This window comes from Carettochelys insculpta, chromosome 27, assembly GCF_033958435.1.
Source record: "Carettochelys insculpta isolate YL-2023 chromosome 27, ASM3395843v1, whole genome shotgun sequence".
Taxonomy (NCBI): domain Eukaryota; kingdom Metazoa; phylum Chordata; order Testudines; family Carettochelyidae; genus Carettochelys; species Carettochelys insculpta.
Genome location: NC_134163.1, coordinates 7,002,596 through 7,029,231, shown reverse-complemented (window position 1 = coordinate 7,029,231; position 26,636 = coordinate 7,002,596). Strand labels below are relative to the sequence as shown.

At 55.6% G+C, this 26,636-nt stretch overlaps 1 protein-coding gene across 1 annotated transcript in view; it reads right to left on the bottom strand.

Moving 5' to 3' along the window:
* Window positions 1–26,636, bottom strand: part of TJP3 (tight junction protein 3) — a 57,721-nt gene that overhangs the window by 5,061 nt on the left and 26,024 nt on the right. The window contains exons 2-13 of the mRNA XM_074978075.1: window positions 23,646–23,702; window positions 23,085–23,209; window positions 22,355–22,457; window positions 19,695–20,208; window positions 19,106–19,209; window positions 11,499–11,661; window positions 5,098–5,188; window positions 3,979–4,043; window positions 3,323–3,401; window positions 2,844–3,000; window positions 1,908–2,016; window positions 764–983 (exon numbers count right to left, since the gene is read on the bottom strand). Of these exons, the coding sequence (XP_074834176.1) occupies window positions 764–983; window positions 1,908–2,016; window positions 2,844–3,000; window positions 3,323–3,401; window positions 3,979–4,043; window positions 5,098–5,188; window positions 11,499–11,661; window positions 19,106–19,209; window positions 19,695–20,208; window positions 22,355–22,457; window positions 23,085–23,209; window positions 23,646–23,693 (1,778 nt within the window). The 5' untranslated portion in view covers window positions 23,694–23,702. The remainder of the gene's footprint in view (window positions 1–763; window positions 984–1,907; window positions 2,017–2,843; window positions 3,001–3,322; window positions 3,402–3,978; window positions 4,044–5,097; window positions 5,189–11,498; window positions 11,662–19,105; window positions 19,210–19,694; window positions 20,209–22,354; window positions 22,458–23,084; window positions 23,210–23,645; window positions 23,703–26,636) is intronic.

Sequence of the window (26,636 nt, the reverse complement as noted above, 5' to 3'; positions counted from 1 at the left end):
GGATGCGCTGCCAAGCAGACACATGGCCTGGGAGACTAGATTTCTGCATTGACATGACCAGCTTCCACCCCCACTTCCTAAGCAGTGGTCCAGCCCTAGTTCTAGGGCCTTGTCCTGCCCCATCTAAGCCCGCAGGCAGGGCAGGAGGATGCTGTGCCACAGCCCCTTCCACCCTGGGGAACCAGGCTGCCCTGCAAACCCCAACTGTCCCTATTTCACAGATGGCAAACCGAGGCAGAGAGCCACAGCAGGACAGGCCTCAGGACACTCAGCCACTCTGGGGCAGAGCCCAGATCCCCAGAGCTACCACTGGGCCAGCTTTCTTCCCCAAGGCCAGCTAGGCACAGAGGTTCCTCTCTCTGCCCCAGAGAAGCATGGGCCTCTCTCTGTGGTAGGCTAGTATGGGCACGGGATGGAGCACCTCAGGAAAGAATACATGGAGCTGGCAGGCTCTGGCCCCTAGCAGCCACCTGCATGGGCCCCCACTGCGGCAGACAAGAGGATGGCCCTGCCGCTCTGTCGCTCCCTGGGGCAGATGGCTGGATTGCCCACTATCTGCCAAGGGAGCACCATGGGCTCTGAGCAGCATCCTCAGGGCTCCCCCAGTGGGCTCGCAGCTGCAGGTGTCTGGGGCTGGCTCGTTGCCATCCACACTGGGGATGTCCCCCTCCCCCACCTCCGCCCTTGCTCAGCCCCAGCTCCCAGGTGCAATGCCCCTGCTCGGAGCCTCATGCCAGGGCCCCGGCCCTCCAGCCTGCTCCACCTGCTCCTGTTGGGGATGATTCCCTTGTCCAGTTCCTGCAGGTCCCTGCCCATGCGCACAGCCAGCCAGCTGCCCAGCTTGCCGCGGTACATGGTGTCCAGAACGTGGAAGACCTCGCCCCGTGTGAAGCTCAGCCCGGAGGGAGCGTCCTTCTCGAAGTCGAAGTGCGTGCGGATGTGGAATGAGTCCCCCACACTGGACTTGAGCATCTTTCTGTAGACTGGGTGAGCCAAGACAGGGCCTATCAGGGCGAGGCAGCCAGGGAGGGGTACATGGGGGGCAGTACACAGGAGAGATGGGTCAGCTGCATTGGTGCCCTGGTCTCAAACCCCTGTGCGGAGGGTTCATTTCAGCCTGACGGCGGTTTCCTCCAGGGAGGAACACGGCAGCTAATTCAACAGAATACAATGGGGTGGGGAGATTTCTCAGGAAGGGCGTCATCCGGTAAGGGCCCCTCGGGCACAGCCAGGAGACTGGGCTGGGAGACGGAGATGGTCAGAGTCCCTCCATGCAGGGCAGGCAGTCCTGGAGGGCCCCGGGAAATGGGCTTTGGGCAGCAAGTGCAGATGGACACAGCGTGTGTCCGATTCAGGGCCATCCCAGAGCATCTTCCAAGGACATAACAGCACCAGTCCAGTCCGGATGAGAGAAACTGGATGGCAAGGCCCCAGGCCCAGCCTGCAGGCTGCACCCTTGTCCCCACAACAGGGAAAGGGACCATGCACTAGAGGGACCGCCCCAGGCTGGCTCACGGGAGAATCAGCGACAGGGTGAGTGGTGGGGAAGATGTTCCCTTGGGCGCGAGGGGTCCTCTGGTCTGAGCAAGAGCTCAGCGGCCGGGGAGATGGGCAGAGCCCAGACCAGAGCCATGGGCAGGATGGAACCCACCAAGACCCCCAAGTGATGATCAGGGGCAGGAGCACACAGGGCCACAACCCCCACACAGGAGACAAAAGTGAGTGGTGCCAGAAGCTGGCAGTGGCCCAGCTCCCAGGCAGACCCAGGTCAAGTGCGCTGAGGCACTGGATAGAACAGCTATAGGCTCCCGCAGGAGAGAGGGGATGCACCTCGGTGGCTCAGTCCCGGGTGAGGAGCAGCCAGCCTGGGGCAGGAGCGGACATACAAGCCCCAGCTGGCGACTTACTATCGGGCTTGCTCTGGGTCAGCAGAGCCACCTCCTCGCCCGGCGGCAGGGACAGCAGGTACTGTATGGCCTCCTCTCGGGTCAGGCTCTGGAAGCTGGTGTCGTTCACCTGCCAGAGAGAGAAGGGCCTTCGCGCTGGGGTCCCCGAGGCCATGGTGACTGCAGCGGCACAGCAGGGCCAGGCTGTACAGACCGGGGCAGGTGACTCGGCGCTATTCCCAGCTCTGCGACCTTGCTGCTTCTACGTCTCTCCCGCATCGCACTGACCGCACAAGGGCGTCCAGAGGCCTAACGAGCGGCAGCGGAGCCTGCGTACTCTGCGTATGAGTGACTGTGTTCCAGGTGTCCCTCTAGGCCTGGCCAACCCAGAGGACAAGCCATTCCCCAGCTGCAGCCGTGTGTGTGAGCTCTGGGAGCTCCCCGGTTCGGTCCCCCAGCTGCCAGCCGAGACGGCGGCCACGGCACCTCGGCCCAGGGACGCTGCCAGGGAGCGCGGAGCCTTTGGGCGAGCACAGACGCGGTCCAGGCGTCACTCTCGCAGTGCAGGACACCGGGGACGTGCCCGCTTGTGGCCGAGCCCTGGGGGTGCTCCCAGGCAGGAGAAAGGCCCCTGGCTGGGGCCGCTGGAGGGTGGGGGCTAGCCTTGAGGCCGGGAGACCATTGCTGCTGTTCTCTCCCGGGGAGAGGGGCTGGCTGCATCTGGGGGGGACTCCCCATGGGACCGTGCTGCTTAGCCGAGGTGGCGGGGTGTTTGGGGGTGAATTAACGCAGCAAGAGCTCAGAGCTGAGCCAGGAGACAACCCCAGCATCTGGGCTCCCCTGCCCTTCCCCAAGGGGAGGTGGGCTCCCCTCCACCCCCAAGAACATCAGTGAGAATGCCACCTTTGCGCGGCAAGGGGCAGTGACACTGCAGCTCCCCCCTGCCTGCCACGGTACCTGCAGAACCTGGTCCCCCTCTTTGATGCCCTGGCTGGCCGCAGGGCTCCCCTCCTGCACGCCTGCCACAAAGATGCCCACGTCGTTGCCACCAGCCAGCCGCAGCCCAATGCTCTTGGCCTTCACAAAGCTCACAATCTTGGCGTCCGGGCTGTACCTGCCGGCGGAAAGAGCTGCAGTGAGCGCTTGGGGCAGCGGGCGCAGGGTCACTGGCAGAGCAGGCGCAGTCCAGCTGCCAGGACCAGCGTGGGACGGCCCGTGGGAACTTCACCCCCTCGCAAGAGCTTTCGTCTGCAGGATCCAGGAACCCCTCAGCTCCTCCGACCCAGCCTGGGCCCCGGCTCCTTCCAGGGAGCCCCCGCCCTTGGCCTTGAGAGCTCTTTCCAACCGCCCTTCCCAGCCAGCCGGCTGCTCTGTGGCTGCTCCCAGAGCTGTGGCTCAGGACTGCAGACGCATCACCGCACACGGCAGTGGCTCACCCGTCCTCTGTGCCAGCTCCGGCTGCAGCGGGGCTGTAGGAGATGCTGTGGCTGCTCTTCTCGGCGGGCTCCTGGGGCTCTGAAACGGCAGAGGGCAGGTGAGGCCGGGCAGCTGCCGACCTGCTCCATGCGCCCTGGATAGTCCAGTGGTTCGAGGAGCTTGGAGAGCCAAGGGGATAGAGACACGCCTGAGACTGCACAGGGCTGTGGCCGGAACACGGTTGGCCCAGCTGGGAGTGTAGCCAGCAGTGGCGAGTCGGATCCAGGGTTACCAGCCCAGCCTCGTGTATGGGACAGCAGTGCTAATGGCCTCCGGTGTGCACCCAACGGAGAGCAGCAGGGAAGCCACCCCCCTGCCCCCAATGTATCTTCAGCCCTGCCGGCCTCTTCAAGATCCGTGGGGAGATTGGGCTCCGGGAGCCACTCAGCTCCGGCCTCCTCACTATGCTAGTGCCAGGCTTCCAGCGCCGCCTCCCCTTGCGCCAGGACCAGGACGGACTCACCAGCCATTCCCACCACGTGGCCGGTCACTGCCCCACCAGGCCGGGCATACGCCAGCAGGCCAGGAGGCGGCTCAGCCCCTCGCAGCCGACTCCCACACAGGGCAGGCTGGACTCGGCTGTTTAGCTGGAGGAGACCCAACAGCCAGGACTCACCTGGGACAGGAGCATCGTTCTCCTGCATGGTGGCCACCTTCTCCCGGCTGGGCTGTCTCCCCTCCCTAGAGCAGAGATGATGGGGGTTAAGCAGGGCTTGGGAAGGGGCCCTGGCTCCATGCAGATCCAAGCCGCTCAGCCCATTTCCTGCCCCTCACCCACAGCTCCCAAAGCAACGGCCTCATGCTCTGGAGCAGGTGTGTGGAGGGTCTGCCAGGCAGAGGGATGGGCTGAATCTGGGCTGCCTGCAGTGGGTTAGTGCCCAGTGCTGGGGCATGGCATGGCACAGGACACACACACACACACACACACACACACACACACACACACACACACACACACACACACACACACACCCCCCCCCCCCCCAGGCCACCCGCCCTGCCTGCGCCCATCCCCCTGAAGGGCTGTTCTCTGGGTGTGGGGAGCAGCCCTGCCGAGCTCCGCAGGGGGAGTGCGCCCCTGGCTCACAGCACCCAGGCTCATCTCTGACCCACCCCCACCAGCTGGGCTGGGAAGGGAGGGAGGGAGGGGCCCAGGCCTTCTCCTGACAAGCTCCACCACCTGCCTGGCTCTGCTCGCCGAGCCCAGAGCCACCCATAACAGCCCCTGCCCTTCCCTCATCCAGCAGGAGCCCTGAGCAGAGGCACCATCCCCAGGGGCTGCCCTGGCAGGGACAGAGCAGCCGCCACCAAGCAGAGGCTCCACTGCGGTGGGCCCCAGGCTGCTGTTTTCCAGGGTCCTGACGGTTACACCAGGGACCCAGCCATGACTCCCCAGGAGCTCTGCTTTGGTACTAGAAAACTGGAGATGCAGGGGAGACCTGGGGTGCAGGTCAGATGGGGAGGTCGTCTTTAAACTAACAGAGCCACCCAGCACTGGTTCTGGGCACCATGAGGCCTCAGACAAGCGTCAGGCCACGTTACCAGGCAGAGGCAGCTACGGCCTCCGAGCTGGGAAACATCACCTCACAAGCCCACTCTGAGGCTGTCTCTCAGGTGTCTGTGGCTTGGGATGAGCCGGTGGCTGGGGAATGTGGCCGGACACGGGGGCGGCAGAGCGAGGGTCTGAGAGCTCAAGAGGGGCTCGGGGAGAGGAGGAAAAACACAAGTGCCTTACGATAGTGAGTTTGTCCTGGTAGCCTCTGGGGCCTGCTGGGCGCTGCCTGCTGGGGGCGGATGGGACACTTCAGAGCCAATATCGGAGATGTCTAGAGCACAGAGAAGGGGGAGCAAGCAAGAAAAGTCAGCGCAGTAGCTGCTAACGCTCTGGACCCCAACACTCTCCTGGGCTCCACGGCAGCAGCAGGGCTACGCAGCCCGTGGGGTAGCTGGGGGAGGAAGGAAGGGCTGCAGGGCTCGTGCTGTCCAATACAGGGAGAGCAGCAGCATGGAAGCAACAGACCAAGCACGCCGGGCCGGTCTGCGCTGCAGCGGAAAGGCAAATTAAGGTGGCAATTCCAGCAACATTCAGCACACAGCTGCGTCGATGGACCTTAATTCGGGCTTCCGCGCCGTCTCCTCTCAGGGAGGTCGACAGGAGTGAACTCCTTCCCCTACTCCACACGAGAGGCAGGAGCACCGGCGCCGGTGTGGGCGCATCCCTGCTACACTGCTAAGTTGAACTCCGGGAGATCGACCGGGGCAGGGTCGCCCTTCCCTGTGGGGAAGATGTAACCCCAGAGTCCACGCGAAGGTCATTGGCTTTGGAATCCCGCAAAATTGAAGACCTTTCCCCACGGCTCCGTCCCACCCCGCCCCTTCTAGGAGGCTCCACACCTCCTTAATCCATCGCTTGTTCTTCCCCACCCTCACTCAGTCTTTGACTGGGGCAGGGGTGCAGGAGGGGGTGAAGGCTCCAGTTTGTGGTGCAGGCTCCAGGGAAGGCCAGAATCACAGAATCCCAGGGCTGGAAGGGACCTCAGGAGGTCATTGAGTCCAGGCCCCTGCCCAAAGCAGGAACAACCCCAACTAAGTCATCCCAGCCAGGGCTTTGTCAAGCTGGGTCTTAAAACCTCCAGGGATGGAGATTCCACCACCTCTCTAGGCAACACATTCCAGTGCTTCACCTCCTTCCTGGTGAAGTAGTTTTTCCTAATATCCAACCTGCTCCTCTCATTCTGTAACTTCAGACCACTGCTCCTTGTTCTGCCATCTGACACCACTGAGAACAGTTTCTCTCCATCCTGTTTAGAGCCCCCTTCAGGAAGCTGAAGGCTGCTACTGAATCACCCCTCAGTCTTCTCTTCTGGAAACTAAATAAGCCCAAATCCCTCGGCCTCTCCTCACAGGAAGGAAGTTACTCATCTTGTGCAGTAACGATGGTTTTTGGAGATGTGTCTCCCCATGGGTGCTCCACTCTGGGTGTCGGCGCGTCCTCACGCCAATGCTCAGAGATTCTTCCATAGCTGTAGTCTCCCGTGCCACGCATGCGCCGTAGCACCTCCTCATGCTCTCTCGTGTGCGCATGACGGGGGCTCCTCCATTCCTTCTCTACCTGACAATTAGGGCAGGACGCCCCAAAGCAGGGGAAGGATGAGGGAAGTAGACCACCCATGAGGACACACATCTTAAAGAACCATCATTACTGCACAAGGTGAGCAACTTCCTCCTCTTCTTCAAGGAGCGTCCCCCTGGGCGCTCCACTCTGGGTGACTAGCAAGCAGTAGTCACAGGTTGGAGGTGGGTTTGGAGCTCAGTCATTACCACAGTAGACAGCACAGCTCGGCCCACTTGGATAGAAGCAGCAATGGCAGATGAGAGAGCATAGTGCCAAGCAAACATGTTACTGGAAGAGCATGTGGTCACCCTACAAATGCCCGTAAGGGGCACGTTCTTGGGAAAGGCTGTAGTGGAAGACATGGCCCTGGTTGAGTGGGCTGTGACAGTGCCCAGCAGCTCCCTACGATGAGGTGCATAACAGGTGTTGACACAGAAGGAAACCCACTTGGAAAGACACTGAGAGAAGGGCAGGCCTTTGGACAGCTCCGTGAAGGATAGGAAAAGCCAGGGAGATTTGTGCCACGGCTTTGTACAGTTGGTGTAGAAGGCCGACACTCTGCAGACATCAAATGTGTGTCACGCTGCATGCGCTGGGTTGGAATGCGGCTTTGGGAAAAATGTAGGTAAGTGAATCGGTTCACCAATGTGAAGCAGCGAGGGAACCCTGGGGAGAAACTTGGGATGAGGTTGCGAGGTCACTGGTAAAAGATAACTGGTAAAAACAGAGTAGGGAGGCGCAACCATTAGGGCGGAGAGCTCCCTGACGTGCCTGGCCGATGTGATTGCCACAAGGAACAAAACCTTCATGGACAGATGAAGCCAGGAGCACGTCACCAAGGGCTCAAAGGGCAACTTCATAAAGCAATGAAATACATGGTTAAGGTCCCGGATAGGGACTGCACGTGGGGACCAACGGAAAGATGTTTTGAAGGCGTCTTAAAAATCGTTTGGCGACAGGATGGGCCAGGCATGAAAACCCCTCTTCACGTTGGTGAAACGCTGCTGTGGCCGTGGCGTGTACCCAGACTGTGCCGAGACGAAGGCCTGACTCACCCAGGTCCAGTAGGTGATCTGAAAGGATGGGCAAAGGCGTGGTACAGAGAGGCATAGAACGATGGGAATCCACCCAGTGAGAAAACCACCGCCATTTATGAAGATAAAACTTGCATGTAGATTCCCATCTGCTGTTGACAAGGATTCTCGTTACTCCTTCAGAGCATGTGGTTTTGGCTTTGTGGAGCCAGGAAGGAGCCACACATGGAGATGCAGTTTGAGGGGATTGGGATGTAGAGTGAGGCTGAAATACCGAGACAGAAGGTTGCAGCGAGGAGGAAACAGGTAAGGAGCTGCTACTGCCATCCAAGAGAGGTCAGGGTACCAAGTCTGTCTGGGTCACGTCGGGGCTACTAGGATGAGGAGGCTTTGGTCTTGTCAGGGGTGCATTCCACATGGTGGTAAAGGCATCCCCAAGGGAGCGCCTCCCAAGCCCCACTCTGGAACAGTTCTGGTGGCATTTTCTGTTGGTCCTGGTGGCAAACAGATGTATGTGAGGGCAGCCCCCAGCCCTCCCCCACATTGGAACACTTGGTTGAGGGCAACCATGTCAATCTCCCATTTGTGATGATCGGTGAAGAAGCTGCAGAATATTGGCCATCATATTGAGAACGCCAGGAAGATACGTCACTACGGGAGTGACCCAGTGTCAAATGCGCCATGTCCGCAGTCTTATGGCTTCTGTACTCAGAGACGGGGAACGAACTTCCACTTGGTGAGCGATGTAATACATGCAAGTGGTGCTGTCGGTAAGGATATCGACCGACTTGCCGGGTCCCTCTCCTGCCCATTCCTGGCCTCGCACCCGAAGGGAAGACCATTCTGAGCTTCCCAGAACCATCCCTGCCAGCACCAACCAAGCAGGTACATTCCGTGCTGAAGCATAAGCACTCGGCACCAATGGCACCGGCAAGCCCACCACCAGTTAAGGCGCGACAGACTACTCCAGCATCTGCCTCCCCGGCATTCGCACCCGCTCGGAAGTGGCACCGATTGCATTTCCCACAATCAGGGACTTCACGCAAGATCTGGGCTGACACCCTTCCCCACTCTCGGGCGCCAGGGGATCTGGGGTGGTGTTGCCACAAGCACGAGTCCTCTACCACAGCTTCTGTGCCACAGCAACCGGCACCAACCAAACAACAGCCCAGTACGGCACCATCTCATCGACACCGACCATCACCGAGGTTGCTGGCTTCATCGTGCCTCTCCCATCGCTCAGCATCATCCTTCACCTCCTACATTGGGCCTCTAACACTGGGTGCCCGATCTGACAGTTGCCAGTGTGTTCTCTTCTCAGCATTCCAGCCCTGTACATCCTTGGCAGTGCGCCCCGCCTCTGCCAGCTTCTGGGTAATACCATCCACCACCTCCCCCACGGTTTGTCCATCCCTATTCACAACCTGAGCAGCAGTGGCCCTCTTGGCATGAAGCATCCCAGCACCGATAAACTCAGTAAGCACTTTAGAAGCTGGGGGACACTTGGAGTCCTCACCCTTAGCCACAGCCTGAGCTGTTGGCTTGTTCAGCCAAGGTCTTGGGCCTGTTAGCCCGATCCCTATGGGCTCTGGCCATCAAAGCAGAACAACGGACGCATGATTGCGTCTGGTTGCCTTCGCCAAGGCACTTTATGCAGGACGCATGGCCGTCCGAAGCGGACGTGGCATCCTTGCACATGGCACACCACTTGAATCCCAGGGAGCCCAGCACCGCAGTGATGCAGCACTAACGCTAACTCAGCTACCTAAAGAAACTCCTTTTTTGGTCTGTTTGATGTAACGTAGAACGAGGGTAAACAACTTGGACTAGGGAACCGCTAAAGGCAACTAGAACTAAGTTTGAACCCTCTTACAGAGACTGACGATGCTCTGTCTGCAGCCGAGGATGGTAGAGAAGGAACTGAGGAGCCCACGCCCCCCAGAACACAAGGAGGTGCTTCAGCGCATGGGTGGTGCGGGTCACCATGGCTATGGAAGAATCTCCGAGCACTGGTGCAAGGACCCACCAGCACCCACGGGGACACCACTCGAAGAAGAATGCAGGATTCGAGGGGAGGGCAGGTGGGAGTTCATGGCTAGGACAAAGGTGTTGGGGAGTAAGGCCGGCAGGCTCGGGTGGGTGGGGAGAAGTTTGGGTGTGGGAGAGGACTCTGGGCTGGTGCAGGGAGTTGGGTTGCAGATGGGGGTTAGGACTTGGGGGGTTCCACAGGTCCCCGTGGCCCATAGGCAGGGGCAGACTCCCTGCATGTGATGCCCTTATGCCCCCGGCATGTGGAGGCAGCGTTAGGAGTGCCAGCTCCACAATTCCCAATGGCTAGGAACCGTGACCAATGGGAGCTGTGGGGTCGGCGCCTGTGGCTGGGGGTAGCGTGTGGACAGAGCCTCCCTGGGCTTCCAGGAGCTGCGTGGAGCCAAGGCAGGTGGGGAGATTGTCCCAGTCCCAGCCCCGAGCTGCACCACCAACCGGACTTAGCAATCTGGGCAGCAGTGCCTACTGGAGCTGCCAGGGTCTCTTGCTGTCTGGGCAAAAACCAGATGCCTGGCAGCTCTAGCCCACGCCACCTCCTGTTGCCAACAGAGAGTGAGGAGCCCCGGTGGGCCAACCTGTACTCCACCTTGATCCCACAGCCCGCCGGGGACATCAGCTGGAGGATCCTCCACGGGGCGGTAAGCACGGGCGTGTACTTGGTGCAGTTCACCCCATCCCAGCCACCTGCTCCTTTTGTGGCGCGAGGGAGACCCTGGCACATATCTACCTTGAGTGTGCCAGGCTACAGCCCCTCTTCCAGCTCCTCCAGAACCTCCTGCTGAGGTTCTGGCTGCACTTCTCCCTGCATCTTCTGATCATGGCACACCCCATCCATAGCCTCACAAACTCGCAGGACCTCCTCGTCAGCCTCCTCCTGGCCACGGCCAAGGGGGCCATCTAGAAGAGCAGGAAGAGGAGGCTGGCCGAATGCGGGGGCTGCAACTGTGAGGCCTTCTTCCATTCCGCTATCTGCTCATGAATCCAGGCAGACCTCCTCTGGGCAGCGTCTGCTGGCTCCCTTTTCACCTTTGAGGAGCAGTGGGCATTGTCCGGGGATCTCCGCTCGGTATCCCCCTCCGGCTCTCTTATTTTAGCCCTTTGACCCCCACACCCGTCCCTGTTCTTTCTTTAGTTGTCCCCCATATTCATTTGGGAACCATGTTATTTTAATGGATTCCCTCTTCAGGGGGACCTTTTAGTTATGGGCAGGCTGTGCCTGCCCACTCCCTCGGTTATCCCAACAGGAGCTCTAGCTCCTGCCTGCCCGTCGCTGCCCACTTCCCCAGACCCCCACGGAGGAGGCTGGTGGCATCTTGGTTCTCCCTCCTGCTTGCCCTGCATAACAGCCACTATTTGAGGAGCATCAGAGGGGTAGCCGTGTTAGTCTGGATCTGTAGCAGCAACGAAGGGTCCTGTGGCACCTTATAGACTAACAGAAAAGTTTAGAGCATGAGCTTTCGTGGTCATCCAGCATCTGAAGAAGTGAGTTAACTCACGAAAGCTCATGCTCTAAACTTTTCTGTTAGTCTATAAGGTGCCACAGGACCCTTCGTTGCTGCTATTTGAGGAGCGTGTCCGGGAGGAGAAGAGCCACAGGACGTGTGTGCTCTGAGCACGTTGCACGGGCTGCGCCAATGGAGGACGTGGCTTGCGTCCCCAGGCTTTCGCGGAGGCTCCCAAGCAGTAACTGCCTTGCAGAGTCTGGCTCTCCTGCCTGGAGACAACGGCCTTCCCCAGGGCTGAACACCTTGCAAACGAGGCCCCTGTGGCCTTGTGATTCAGAAGGCAACTGGATACTCGCTGCAGTCCTGGTGTGTCCCCCGTCCCAGCACTGAGTGCGGCACCACCAAACCGCCTGTACCCAGGTCAGCCACAAGAACACTGGTCCTCACTCCCACCACCTGCAGGCTCCCCCAGGGCCCATGGGACTCCGCTCACCGTCCAGCCGTGAGCTGTCACTGTCACTGTCCATCACTTGGGGGATGTTGACCAGGAACTGCCGGTTGTCCCGGAACACAAGCAGCGTCAGCGTCCCCTCTGAACTTTCTATCAGCCTGCGGGTGTCAGCCAGAGACATGTTCTCGCTGGTGACGCCATTAATCTAGCCAGAGGAACAGAGAGGGGGGCAGACGGTTACAGAGCCGCTGGCGAAGCACTGTGCTCAGGGGGATGCTGCAGTCTTCCCTGGGGCTGGGCACAGCTGAGAACAGAGGAACAGCAAAAATGGGGCCCACAGCCAGAGTAAGCCCAGAGTCACCCTCACACCTGCCAGCAGTTAGAGACCCAAGCCCAGCAGCGCAGTGAGTCACACAGGCCACACACCAGCCCGCCCTCCCAACTGGAAGGGCAGGACTGTTGATTTAATGGGGCAAGGCCAAGGCTGGCTCCGGTCCCCACGGCTACCCCGCTGAAACCAGAGAAAGGATTCCTTTGGGCAAGGTAAGGGTAAGGCTGCCGGCAAACCCACCACCCAGGAGTTTAATGCACCCGCTTGCCCTCCCTCTGTCCCCAAACCACCTGTGGCTGGTTGGGCGGCTGGTTGGGCGGAAGGATCTCTCGCTTTGCGACCGGGTGCTTGCGAACAGGGTGAGTGCTAACAGGAGGGAGTTTTGAGAGGGGAGTTTAGAGGGGGAGCTTGGAGGGAGCCAGTGACTTCTATTGCCCTTAAACTTAAATCCTTTATAACAACCTCTAGCTGAAACATTTAATTAAACCCTCATATATAATTAGAGTAGGAAATGGAGGCAGAAGCCCAGCAGCAGAGTGGGGGCTATCCTGTTTATTGTGTTGAGTGCAATATGTATGACTACCTACGCTGTGGGCGGGTGGCGTATGTGTGCGCTCGATGCAAGGAGCTCCTGGCCCTCAGAGACCGAGTGCATGCTTTGGAGGCCAGGGTGGCTGAACTGGAGGAGCTAAGGAAGGCAGAGGTGTTCGTTGATGAGACTTTCCGGGACATAGTAGGGCTGTCCCACCTCCAATCTGACAGTCCTGATGCTGTTATGGAGGATGAAAGGCTCAGGGAAGGAGAGCAGTCAATGGGAGCAGAGGGAAACCATCCCATAGTTGGGACCCTCCTTCCAGAGGGTGCTATGGTATCCTCTCGCGCCGAGGATACTTCTCCGGGGGAGGGAGCGCCAGCTGTTAGGAAGAAGCAGGTTTTAGTAGTTGGGGATTCGATCATTAGAAATATAGATAGTTGGGTTTGTGATGACCGGGAGAACCGTATGGTGACTTGCCTGCGTGGTGCGAAGGTTGCGGATCTCTCGAGGCATCTAGACAGACTTATGGGCAGTGCTGGGGAGGAGCCGGTGGTCGTGGTACATGTCGGTACCAATGACATAGGGAAGGGTAGAAGAGATGTTCTGGGGGCCAAATTTAGGTTACTAGGAAAGAGACTGAAATCCAGAACATCTATGGTGGCATTCTCTGAAATGCTTCCAGTTCCACGCGCAGGGCCAGACAGACAGGCAGAACTTCAGACTCTCAATGCGTGGATGAGACGATGGTGTAGGGAAGAGGGGTTTAGATTTATTAGGAACTGGGGACACTTTTGGGGCAGGGGGAGCCTATACAGGAATGATGGGCTCCACCTAAATCAAGGTGGATCCAGACTGCTGGCATTAAACATTAAAAAGGTCGTAGAGCAGTTTTTAAACTAAGAGGTGGGGGAAAGCCGATTGGTGCGGGGGAGCACCTGGATCGGACGGAGACTTCTCTTACACGAGGCTCCATAGATAGGGATTCCCTAGAAGTTATTCAGATAGGGAACGTGGGAAATAATATATGGGCAAGATCAGATGTGAAACAATCGCATATAAAAAAATCCAACGCGTCTGTGAAAGGCGGACATATAAATAGTGGTAGTTTTTTAAAGTGCAGACATATAAATAGTGGTAGTTTTTTAAAGTGCTTTTACACAAATGCTAGGAGTCTGTCTAATAAGATGGGTGAACTGGAGTACCTCATATCAAAGGAGGAAGTTGACATAATAGGCATCACAGAAACATGGTGGAATGAGGACAATCAGTGGGACACTATCATACTGGGATATAAATTATATCGGAAAGACAGAAGAGGTCGTGCGGGTGGCGGAGTGGTACTATACGTGAAGGATAATATAGAATCAAATGAAGCAAAAATCCTAAAGGAATCAAAATGTTCCATAGAATCATTATGGATAACAATTCATTCCTCTAATATGAATATGGCATTAGGAATATATTACCGACCACCTAACCAGGACAGTGATAGTGATGCTGAAATGTTAAGGGAGATTAGAGAGGCTATCAAAATAAAAAAAACACAGTAATAATAGGAGATTTCAATTATCCCCATATTGATTGGGTACGTGTCACCTCAGGACGGGATTCAGAGATTAAATTTCTTGATGCCTTAAATGACTGCTTCTTGGAGCAGCTAGTACAGGAACCCACAAGGGGAGAGTCAATTCTTGATCTAGTCCTGACTGGAACGCAGGATCTGGTCTAAGAGGTAACTGTTACTGGACCGCTTGGAAATAGTGACCATAATATAATAACGTTTAATATTCCTGTGTTGGGAAGAACACCGCAGCGGTCAAACACTCCGGCACTTAATTTCAAAAAGGGGAATTACACTAAAATGAGGAAGCTAGTTAAACAGAAACTAAAAGGTAGAGTAACTAAACTAAAATCCCTGGAAGCTGCATGGAAACTGTTTAAAGACACCATACTAGCAGCCCAACTTAAATGTATACCCTAAATAAAAAGACACAGTAAGAGACCTAACAAAGAACCACCATGGCTTAACAGCCATGTTAAAAAGGCAGTGAGAAAGAAAAGGGCACCTTTTAAAAAGTGGAAGTCAAATCCTAGTGAGGAAAATAGAAAGGAACACAAACACTCCCAAATTAAGTGTCACAATGTAGTAAGAAAAGCCAAAAAAAGATTTTGAGGAACAGCTAGCCAAAAATTCAAAAAATGATAGTAAAATGTTTTTAAAAAACATTAGAAGCAGGAAGCCCGCTAAAAAAGCAGTGGGGCCCTTGGACGATAAAGATATAAAAGGAGCGATCAAGGAAGACAGTGCCATTGCGGAGCAATTAAATGATTTCTTTGCTTCAGTCTTCACGGCTGAGGATGTTACAGAGGTTCCTAAATCTCAGCCAGCCTTTTTAGGTGACAAATCTGAGGAACTCTCCCAGATTGAAGTGACATTAGAGGAGGTTTTGGAGTTAACTGATAAGCTGAATAGTAACAAGTCTCCAGGACCAGACGGTATTCACCCAAGGGTTCTGAAAGAACTCAAATGTGAAATTGCGGAGTTATTAACAGTGGTTTGTAACCTATCCTTTAAATCCGCTTCGGTACCCAATGACTGGAAGACGGCCAATATAACGCCAATATTTAAAAAAGGCTCTAGAGGAGACCCTGGCAATTATAGACCGATAAGTCTAACATCAGTACCAGGCAAATTAGTAGAAACAATAGTAAATAATCAAATTGCAAGGCATGTAGAAGAGCACGAATTGTTGGGCAAAAGTCAGCATGGTTTCTGCAGAGGGAAGTCATGTCTAACTAATCTATTAGAATTCTTTGAAGGGGTTAATAAACATGCGGACAAGGGGCACCCAGTGGACATAATATACCTAGATTTCCAGAAAGCCTTTGACACGGTCCCACACCAAAGGCTTTTATGTAAATTAGGCGGTCAGGGGATAGGAGGAAAGATCCTTTCATGGATCGGGAATTGGTTAAAAGACAGAAAACAAAGGGTTGGAATAAATGGTAAATTTTCACAATGGAGGGGGGTAACTAGTGGTGTTCCCCAGGGGTCAGTCCTGGGACCGATCCTGTTCAACTTGTTCATCAATGATCTAGAAAATGAGGTAAGCAGTGAGGTGGCAAAGTTTGCAGATGACATCAAGTTGTTCAGGACAGTCAAAACCAAAAGGGATTGTGAAGAACTACAAAAAGATCTCAGCAAACTGAGTGATTGGGCAGCAAAATGGCAAATGAAATTTAATGTGGGTAAGTGTAAGGTAATGCATGTTGGAAAAAATAACCCAAATTACACGTACTACATGATGGGGTCAAATTTAGCTACGACAGATCAGGAAAGGGATCTTGGAGTTATAGTGAATAGTTCTCTGAAGACATCCACGCACTGTGCAGCGGCAGTTAGTAAAGCAAATAGGATGTTAGGAATTATTAAAAAAGGGGTAGATAATAAGACAAAAGATATCATACTTCCCCTATATAAAACTATGGTACGCCCACATCTTGAGTACTGCGTGCAGATGTGGTCTCCTCACCTCAAAAAAGATATATTGGCATTAGAAAAGGTTCAGAAAAGGGCGACTAAGATGATTAGGGGTTTGGAACGGGTCCCATATGGGGAGAGGCTAGAGAGACTGGGACTTTTCAGTCTGGAAAAGAGGCGATTGAGGGGCGATATGATAGAGGTATATAAAATCATGAATGGTGTGGAGAAAGTGAATATAGAAAAATTATTTACCTTTTCCCATAATACAAGAACTAGGGGACACCAAATGAAATTGATGGGTAGTAGGTTCAAAACTAATAAAAGGAAATTTTTCTTCACACAGTGCACAATCAACCTGTGGAACTCCTTGCCGGAGGAGGCTGTGAAGGCCAGGACACTATTAGGGTTTAAAAAAGAGCTCGATCAATATTTGCAGGTTAGGTCCATAAATGGCTATTAGCCAGGGGTGAAGTATGGTGCCCTAGCCTTCAGTACAAGGGCAGGAGATGGATGGCAGGAGATAAATCACTTGATCATTGTCTTCTGTTCTCCTTCTCTGGGGCACCTGGCACTGGCCACGGTTGGCAGACAGGATACTGGGCTGGATGGACCTTTGGTCTGACCCAGTATGGCCATTCTTATGTTCACAGAAAGACCTCTGGCTTTGCCCACAAGAATGGCCAGACAGGGTCGGACCAAAGGTCCATCTAGCCCAGTGTCCAGTCTGCAGACAGAGAGCAGCGTCTGCCGCTTTGGAGGGAATGACTAGAACAGGCAATCGCCACAGGAGCCATCCTGTTGCCCAGTCCCAGCTTCCGAGCAGAAAAGGGCGAGATGAACCTCCAGGGTGGGCGCAACCGGTCTGCTCCCACCGGCTCCGACGCTCCAATCCAGTGTCCCAGAACAGCCAGTCAGACCCCAGTGGAGCTCCAAGGGGAGGATCACTGGGTCCTAGATACCACCTCTCTCTTCTGGCGGGGGACAGGCTCAGAGATGAGAGGACACCTCCGAGCAGGCTGGCACTGGGCACACTCCTTTGGGGGCTTTGCTCCATCTTTGTGCCATGGCTGGCAAGGGGCAGGTCAGTCCAGGAATAGGTTAGAACAGCCTGAGCACAGCCCTGAGTTGTACCCCCGGCACCCCACCTGCTGTAGCCTCCAGGACTGGAGGAAGAGTGCGGTGTGAGCTCAAAAGCTCAACTTTCCACCTGCCGGAGCTGCCCCAGTAAGAGATTCTCTCCTCTCCAACAGCATCCAAGGGCATTTTGGCAGCAGAGAACTGCTAGGGATTAGGGGCCATCCCTGCAGATGCTCCCCACCCCACAGAACGCCCCCTGGGCCAAGGGAGTCGGGGGGAGGGTATTCAGAGCAGGGGAGGGGGCTGGAAGCTGGCTCCACCCCCTACTGGGTGTGGGAGGTGAAGTGAATAACTTGGGAAAACAAAGGACTTTGAAACTTTGAAGCCCAGAAGGGACAAGGAACAATGAAACAGAAACTCAAACAGCAAAACTGGCAGCCACCACACCCCTCTCTGTGCCCTGCGATTTGACCTGCTTCTCACACAAACCACACCACCAGGGCATTCAGTGGGAAGCCGCCTCTCAGCACACACTCAGCATGCCCACAGCTACTCACAAGCACACTACAAATCAGCCCTACACAGCCCCACCCAGGCCGCCTGAATTCCGGCCTCTGCAAAGTGCCCAGGTGGTAAAATACACACACCTCCTGGCAGGGAAAGAGCCCAGCATTATCTGCATGCCAGAGAGCCACACACCCATGTCACGCGACCAACAAGCGCCTCCACCAGGTAAACCTAGTCAGCCAAAAAAGGTGGGCGACCGTAGGAGCTGACAAGCAAACCAACCTCTTACGGTCTACAAACAGAAAGGTACGGGACACTGGGATATCTGCATGCTGTCCCTTACTGGCACTGGGCAGCTCAGTAACAGAGTCAAAAATGAAGGTCTCATCCCATTGTATGCTACCAAACTCAAAACAGCTGGACCAGCAAACAAGCACAGGTGACTCTCTACAGCTCAGGACTGACTTCTGGGAGAACCGAAGAGGAGCCCACAAGATGCAACAGCTCTGTGCACCACATGCTGCCAGGAATAAATGCTATTGGCTTTACTCTGCTTGTCAGCTCCTAGGGGTGGGGTCTGTCCCTCTGTTCTGTTTTGTCGGGCAGCAGGGGCTCCTTGACCATGAGGAGGCTCTGAGGTGCTACGGAACACACCCAATTAGGAATCACGTTTTCGCTAAGGTGAGGCTCAAACGGGCAGATCCCCCAGGAGAGCGGGGGGAAGGAGAGGGCTGTTTTCAGGCTGTCCAAGTGGAACAGTGGGGCCAGTGGCCAAGCAGAATCGCTCTATTTGGGAACAAGTGTGCGCAGCTCCAGCACTGGAGAAAGCTCTGTGCGAGCTCAGAAGTTCCACCAGCAGGAGCTGGCCCAGTAGGAGATTCCCTCCTCTCCTGGTGTCTCCAACAGCTTCAGGAGCATTCAGGCAGCAGCAAACCACCTTCTTGTTGACAGAACCAACGAAATGTTGGGCTGGAAGAAACTTCGGCAGGCACCGGGTCAGCCCACCAAATCCAACCCAAGTGAGCCTAGGGCACCATGGACAGGCGTCTGTCCAGCCCGTCCGCACAGTCCTCCAGTGACAGGAACCCCGAGAACTTGAGAGTTTTTCCTAGTATCTAGCTTTGATCTACCTGGCTGCAGATTAAGTCCATCACTTCTTTCCCTACCTTCAGCGGACATGGAGAATAACTGACCGTCATCCTCTAACAGATGCAAAGACTGAGCAGGTCCCTCCTCAGCCATCTGTTCTCAAGCTGTGGGAGGTAGGCAAACTGCACACGGTATTTCTTAAGGTGAGGGGGGGGCCGCAAACAACTTTCTCTGCCCCCACCCCCTCACACATACACACTTTGTCTATTGACCTATGTGGTGGCAAAGCCAAGTCACAAACAGACTGAAGAGGAGTTTCTGTTGTGCTCCCCAACAGCTCTGAGGTTGCAACTGTGCCGGGCAAAGAAATCCGTTTTGAAGGTGAGGGTCAAACCAGCCCTGTCATGCGACGCTGAAGACAGTCCCCCCATTCACACCAGCAGGAGGGAGGGCTCAAAGCCATTCTGGGGAAAGCAGAAAGAGCTTAATGGCCGTTATCAAAACGGCCTCACTTGTCCTAGTGCAAAAAGCTCCCAAGAATCCCCAGACTGTGTCACACCCTGCACCAAAACCCAGCATCAGGCAAGAGCTGATCAGTGCAAAGATTGTTCCAGACTTCGGCATACCTTTAATACGAGGTCCCCCTCCTGCAGCGAGCTGTCCTGGGCAGCCAAGCCTGTCTCTGTTATGTGTTTGATAAAGATCTGGCTTCCCAGCTTCAAGCCGTATTCTGCACGCCAGGAAAGACAGAGAGAAACTCAGGGTTGGGGAACGGAGCCCACACTTCTCCCCGAAACTGGCTCCAGAGACTTGCCCTCCCCTGTGCCCACAGTACCCACTGTGGCCCCCTCCCAGCACCAGCTGTAGCATTAGCTAGGTCAACCTCCAGTCACTCAGGCCTGGTGCGCACGCGCGCACACCCCCCCCGCCCCCCCCGCAACCATGGACCTGCCTCATTGTCTAAACAGACTTAGTTAACGTAGTGCAATGTGACCATAGACCCAGCGTGCGCAGAAGGGACAATATTCCTTCCTAGTCCACCTCCCCAGGCATCCCCTCTTGGGCAAAGCAGTGAAGACATCAGCCAGTGGGACGCAGCCTCCCAGGTCTTTAATTTCTGAGCCCTCAGAGTCCCTCTGTTCTGTCCCTCCTGCACGCCTGGCCGTTGCTGCCATGAGAAAGGATGGCTCACGCACTGGGGAAGCTGCTTCTTACCTTCACGCCCGTTCTGCTTCACCAGAACCGAGCTGATGGGTTTCATTGGTACCTCCTGGCGCGGGAGCCTCTTGAACCCAGAAACGAGCGTGAGCCCATTCGCGTCTTCCTCATGGCCATACCCATTGGTGGAGTGCTGTCGATGGTAGCTCGGCCATTCAGAGCGACTCTCTGGGCTGTGTCTCCTAGAGCTGCCATCTTGGCTCCGCCTTTTGCCTCTGGAGGTTTGCTTTCGATGTTCACTCTTATCCCGATAGTGTCCAGAGCTCCTCTCACTAGAGGAGTCCCCGTCGTAGCCTCTGTTGTAATCCACATCATCCTGAGGCTGGTTCTGGCTATAACTCTCATACCCGTAGCCTTTCCCTGTGCTCCGGGGCAATGACTCATCTCCCTGGTACCCATATTCCTCATCTGAATCGTATCGGCCGGTGCTGGGGGCGTGCAAGGGGTCACCAGAGAGTGACCGGCTGTTTCTGGTTACAGGAAGCTGAATTTTCTTGGGTCTTTTCACCGTCTGCAGGTGGGAAGGAAGAACTGGCTGACAAACGACGTGTGCTCTGCTAGATGCAAACAGCCCTCCCTGAAGAGCCCCACTGCTGACCTCCAATCACCTCCTGGCCTGTCATTAGCTTCATTTACAGACCGAGAAACCACAGCAGAGAGACAGGACAGTATTTGCCAAGGCCCCATTGTGACTCAGGGACAGAAGAGCCCTGTTTCCATACTAGGAAGTTGTAGCCCTTTACCTGCACTGGCCCAGGTAAGCTGGGAAATGCCCCACAGGAGAATAACAAGAAGTCCGGTGGCACCTCATCTGTGGCATCTGATGAAGTGGGTCTTTGCCCACAAAAGCTTATGCTCCAAAATATCTGTTAGTCTATAAGGTGCCACCGGACTTCTTGTTGTTCTCGAAGCTACAGACTAACACGGCTCCTCTCCGATACTTGTCATCACACGAGAATGTGGTTCTGCTGCTGTAAATGTGTTTGGTACCTGGGCAGCAATTTGACAGAGAGGAGAAGAACTGTGCCAGGAATGGCTGTAACGGCGCACCCAGCAGGGTTCAGTCTTTCAGTGGTCACGCCCCTCGCCACAACAGTTACCCAGATAAAACAAGTGAAGACCAGTCCCCCGTGTCCTGGCTCGCCGTCCCTGCCTAGGCGCGTGCGTTGGAGGGGACTGCACCAGCGGATGGGACCCAGACTCTTTCATTGGTCAACAGGTACAGAGAAGATGGGGGTGGGTGTAGGAGGAGTCACATTCTCTCAGATTAAACATGGAGAGGACAGGACACGTCAAGGGTCGCTTGGCCTGGTCTGGTCTTTGAAGAGGAAGCAGCTAGACGGACACGTGGCCAGTCCCATTAATGCCAGGACGTATCACTGGCCTCCTGACACAGTGAATTGCCTGCCTTCAGCCTCTCCTGCAATGCCCCGACTCTCCTTTGCGCCTTCCTCCCTGCTGGCTCACGCCTTTGGAACAGTCTCTTGAAACAGGTGCGTCTAGACCCACCCACAGGGCTGGGCGACCTCAAACTGCTCTCTTTGTTCTATGCTGGGCTGCTCCCGGCCGAGAAGGGCCTTCAGCGTGAGGTCTCCTTAAGGCCGAGTGTGATGCCTTCACAGCAATACAGCTCCACAATAGCACTAAAGCTCCCAGATCCAATTGCCTACTTGTTCCCGTCCAGCAGGGCAAGATCTACAAGGGCTTATTGTGGGCTCCCCACTCTGCCAACACGGGCCCGAGACAGAAGCAAGCACAGGACTCAGTGCCAGTAATTTCTGGTTAGAAGCTAAAATGTTACTCGGTTAGTTTGGAGGACAGCCTCTATCTGGGGTAATTTGGTCCAGGGTTCCCAGCTCCATACTACAAGTTCTGGGCCAGGCCCTGGATGGGCATATCCATGTTTAGATCTGATTAGATGCCATAGACGTTTAGGGAGGTTTGAAAATCCAACTCTAAACAAAAGCATTGGATGCAGTTAACCACTGGTGCTGGAACACATCACCCAGCACGTTTGCGGTGGACTTCGAGCTGCCATTGCTGGTAGTTATTCCCAGAGTTTTCCTCTTTCACACTTAATGCCTGTGAGGCGTTAGTGCCCCACAGGATGTGAAAAGGCTGGTCTGTCCCTGCAGGTAACTTGCCAGGTTAAAAGGGACCAAGGCGCATCAATGTAAACAAGCCTGGAAGAGCATTTCCCATGGTACTTTGCATTGCAGTGACTGCTTCACTGAGCAGCTCTGTGAATCGCTGGAGAACTCATTTGTTTCTCTGGACACACCGGGCCCTGTGTGATGGCACGGCAGAGCTGGGGGCTCGTGAGTGGAGCGAACCTGTGCAGACGCTGCAGAGCAGTGGTGGCAGCTGCAGACGAGTTGCGTTAACTCGAGCGTTTGCCTGCATGGATGCTAACAGGCCAGAGAAGTGGAGTTGGGTGCATCCCCACCGTTGAGTAAAGGGCAGAGCATGGGGACGGGCCCCAAGACCAGGACACAACACATGTTCTCACTGGCGTGGCAGCCGGTTCCCCGAGGGCTGCGTTTAACCCGAGAATGGACGACGGGAGCCTCCAGGCAGAGAACTGCCCCCCCATCCAGGCTTAATGCTGAGCCCTCCTTCCCTCTCCTCCTCCCCGAGCCCCCAGGCAGGATGCTTACGATGTTGGCTGACTTGCCACAGGTTTTGAGTGTCTGGATGGCAAAGGAGGAGGACACGTTCTCCATAGAAAGGCCATTCACCATCACGATGTGATCCCTCGTCCTGCAAAGGAAAGAACTGGGGCAGGCCAATCCCTTGCTAGGGCAAAGGACCATCCTGGGCCAAGACTGGGGAGAGCACTGCAAGGCTGAGGTGTGGCTTGGAGCAGCCCCTCATCCTAGCCAGATGCTCTTTCAGTGACAGACTAACCCACCCTTGACTTCTGTTCATTTGCAGACCCCTATGGCAGGTCTCACCCCAGAGGGCAGGATACCCACCCAGGTCCAAAGCCCCCAAGTCCTCCAATCTGTTCCCCCACTGGATCCTCTTTCCCCAGCTCCACCCCTAGCCTGGGAAGGCAGATCTCCTCAGGGAGCTTGCGTTTTGGGGCCCTTTCCCGAAGCTGCTCACTCTCCCCTTCCTCCCACGCCAGTGACTCCAGCAGACCTCCTCCCAACCCCCAGAAAGCATGTTCTGAGCATCTGACTGGACCCAGGACCTCCCAGGTTCCAATGGACTTGCTCTGAGACCTTCAGCCAGTCAGACCATTCCGTGCCTCAGTTTCCCCATCTGAAAAACAAAGTTGCTTCCTCTCCTGAGTAGGGGGCCCAGATTCAAGATACCCCAGAAAACGGGGAAGCTTGGATCCTCTCTCTGCTCACAACACTTTCAGTCCCATTAGCCACTCACTGCAGCCTGCCATCCGCTGGCCCACCGGGCACTACATCCGAGATAAGAACAGCAGTGTCCCCAGCCACGCCGCTGGGACGGTCCCGGCCTCCTGAGATGGCGATGCCAAAGCCTCGTCGAGGGTCCTGGTGCAACAGATACACCCAAGGTCAGGCTGTGCACAGATGGATCCAGGCCACCTCCTCCCACGTCACTGCCACGAACGGGCTCACAGAGCAGGGTCCGGCTGGCACAGCACAAGGACAGCCAGGCTTCTGGGGGACTACCTGGCCAGGCACCACTAGGGTCATCCCACAGCTGGCACAGTGGAGAGAGCCCATGTGAATCAAGTGGACACATGAAGCCCCAGCTGCGGGAGGGAGGCTTATGCGGCCAGGCTGGCCTTAGCAGAGCTCCGCTGGGAAGCAGCTCATGCTGCTAGGAGTCCAGGCACTCCAGAAGGGAGAGGACCCCTTTCATTGCAGCTGGGCTGAACCCCAGTGTCACCACCCTTGCTTAGACCCCCAGGCCTGCCCTCCCGGATGGAGCTGGCGCAGCGCACGAGGGACAGGGACAGCTCACCTTAATCAACATCACAGTGTGCTGCTCCCAGATGATCATCTCCTCCATGGCGGGAACCTGGGAGAAAGAGGGACAGTCGATGGACAAAGTCAGGTAGTTGCCCCAGTCTCCAGAGAAGGAGTGGGGCAGGGTTGGCCAGTTAGCTCCTGTCACCCCTCTACCAACCCTGTCACTTCTCCAGACCCCCGGAGAGCTGGACGTGCTGAAACTCACTGTCAGCTGCAAAGGAACAAGCTGCCTCTCTCCTCAGGCACTAACTGGCCATAGCTCAGGCTCCCAGATCCTCCTCCCGCCTAAACCCAGCCTCTAAATGAGACTCTCTTCTCCAGCTGCAGGGGAAGCGTCTCCCATTAAGGTGTGTCCAGACTGCTGGGGCTAAGTGCTCCACAGAGGGCAATTCTCAGCAGGCCCAGGCCAACCGCAGGCTCATCCGAATGCAACAGAGCCAAGGAGGCAGCGTGTATACCGGTCACAGCAAGGGACTGAGGGCTAGTTGACTGGATCACTTTATTTACCCCTGCCTCAGTTTCCCCCAACTAAAACTGGGATCAGACCATCTACCTCAAAAAACAGATGAGGGAGATTTATTGACTTTTTCCAGGCATTTCAGGAAAAAGCCTCTTCGTTAATTTCTGAAACCCAACAGCCCAACACTTCTATTTCAAAGGGCCCAGTTAGTCTGCGTTGCCTCTCCAGAGCCAGGAGCTGCTCCAGACAGTCAGCTACACTGCACAAAGGTCTGTGATTTTAAACACACGTATTCAACTGCAGAAGGATCGAGTTTATCTGCGAGTCAGCCAACGTGCAAGACCCTTTGACAAGTTCCTGTAGGATGTTTGCTTCTCAAAAGGCAACAAGGTATAACAGGCACAAATCCAGCTCTTCACAGAATCCCAGGGCTGGACGGGACCTCGGGAGTCATCAGGTCCAGCCCCCTGCACAAAGCAGGACCGACCCCAGCTGAGTCATCCCAGCCAGGACCTTGTCATGCTGAGACTTAAAAACCTCTGGGGATGGAGATTCCACCACCTCTCTAGGCAACACATTCCAGGGCTTCACCACCCTCCTGGGGAAAGAGTTTTTCCTATTATCCAACCTACACCTCTTGCTCTGTCACTTCAGACCATTCTGTAACTTCAGCTTTTGCCATTCACTGAGCTCAACATTACTGTCACCAGTTCCCAGCTGGGAAGTAGAGATGCAGCTCAGAGATGTAGCTAATCTCTGACCACATGGAACAGAACTCAGCCCCTGTTGGCCAGTGCTCTGGTCCCATGCGGAGGTCAGTGATCCAGGAACAGGTAGGAGCAGATGCCTGCCTGGTTGCTTAACAATTCACATGGGCGCTTGGGAATTCAGATGTGTCACTCCGACGAGGTCAGGCGAGAGAACACCGTGGGTGCCCCTCCCCACTATCCCTTCTCACTCCTCTCCTTCATGTTTATCCAGAGGCTCTTAAACACTCCAGCCAGGAAGCTGAGCCTCTGGAGGAGGCAGATGGGGCTGGCTTGGTGAGGAGACCAGGGCACATTCTATGCACCTCCATGGCCTGCCCTCCTGGGAGCTGGAGAGCTCAGCCCTTGGCTGGAACATGGACAGGAGCTTCTTCTGAGTCATTCAGCTGCCAACGCTGAAGGAGACGCCCAAGCATCCCACAAGTGCCCCAGTTAGGACCCAGGTCACGTGGACACGGCAGCATCAGAGCCTGATGCAGATCAGTTAGGAAGCTAGTGACTCATCCCATCAGCCTGTCATCTCCTGGGGTTCAAGGGCTCGGTCTGCTACGCACATCCACATGGAAGCAGAGGGACTTTTAGCCAAAATGAAATGCCGGCCAACGGGGTTAGGAATTCTGTGTTTGCAGCTATCCTAATCCAAGGAGTTTTGAAACACTGCATGTGATTAATGCCACCATGGAGGTTACCACAGACCTCCTACTTGGTCTGCCCCAGGGGCCAGCCTGCACCAGACATAGACTGCTAGGTTACACGTGGGCCCCTGATTTTAAAGTACTGTTCATATGGGTGCAGCAGATCATACTGGAGTTCGGTCTACCAAAAGGACAACCACATACAGTAAGCCCGGGTACACCATGAGATAACAGATACTCCACCATCTAACAACACACAGCAAGCACGTCTACAGCAGTCCAAGAATTCCACCACCTGCTGACAGAGGGGGAACTGAGACGCAGATCACAGACACAACTGACCCCAGAGCACATGGAGTGATGGGGCAGGAAGAGAACTCAGATCCTCCCCTGCTCCCCGGTGCAGTGGGAGACCCCGTGATCCAAGAAAGGGAAAAGCAGAAGCCCACGTGTTCTCAGCCGGGTTTCAAGCACAGAACAGACTGTGGATTCGGAAGGAGCAGGCCAAGGCCATTAGACAGCTGCTGTCTCCAACCTGCAGGAAGTAAACACCGCGCAGTTCCGACTTCGATGGTCCTGCATACAACGAAGCAGGAAAGGATCTGCCATCAATCGAGTAACCCAGACGGAACCCCTCCGAGGGGGCGCTCACTGCACGTCGGGGGGAGAGGGGGATTCGTTGGGAGAGTGGTGTGGCAAATGCTCCTCCACATTGTGCCAGGCTCCAGCCGCCACGATTTTGAGCATTAACAGCCGCTCCCAGAAAGGGGTGAAGTCTAGAGACCCCGATCCTCCTCAGGAGTAGGCACCACACTCCCAGCACCTTTGTCCCTTCCTGAGACTCAGCCTCCAGCACCAACACATCACCGCGGACTGGTGATGTTGCAGGGATCACCAAGGCCCTGCCCATCCCAGCTACAGCTGCCCACCCTCCAGGATTGGCCTGGAGTCTCTAGGAATGAATCCTGAATTAAAAATTGTGTCACATGATGTACCCAGGAAGACACCCAACCAAACCCGGCAGCCCCAGGACTGCACCAGTGTAATTACACCAACACCGAACCCGAGTAAGAATGGCGGTTCAGGCCCCAGAGTCCTTATCAGTGTTGAGAAAACCACCC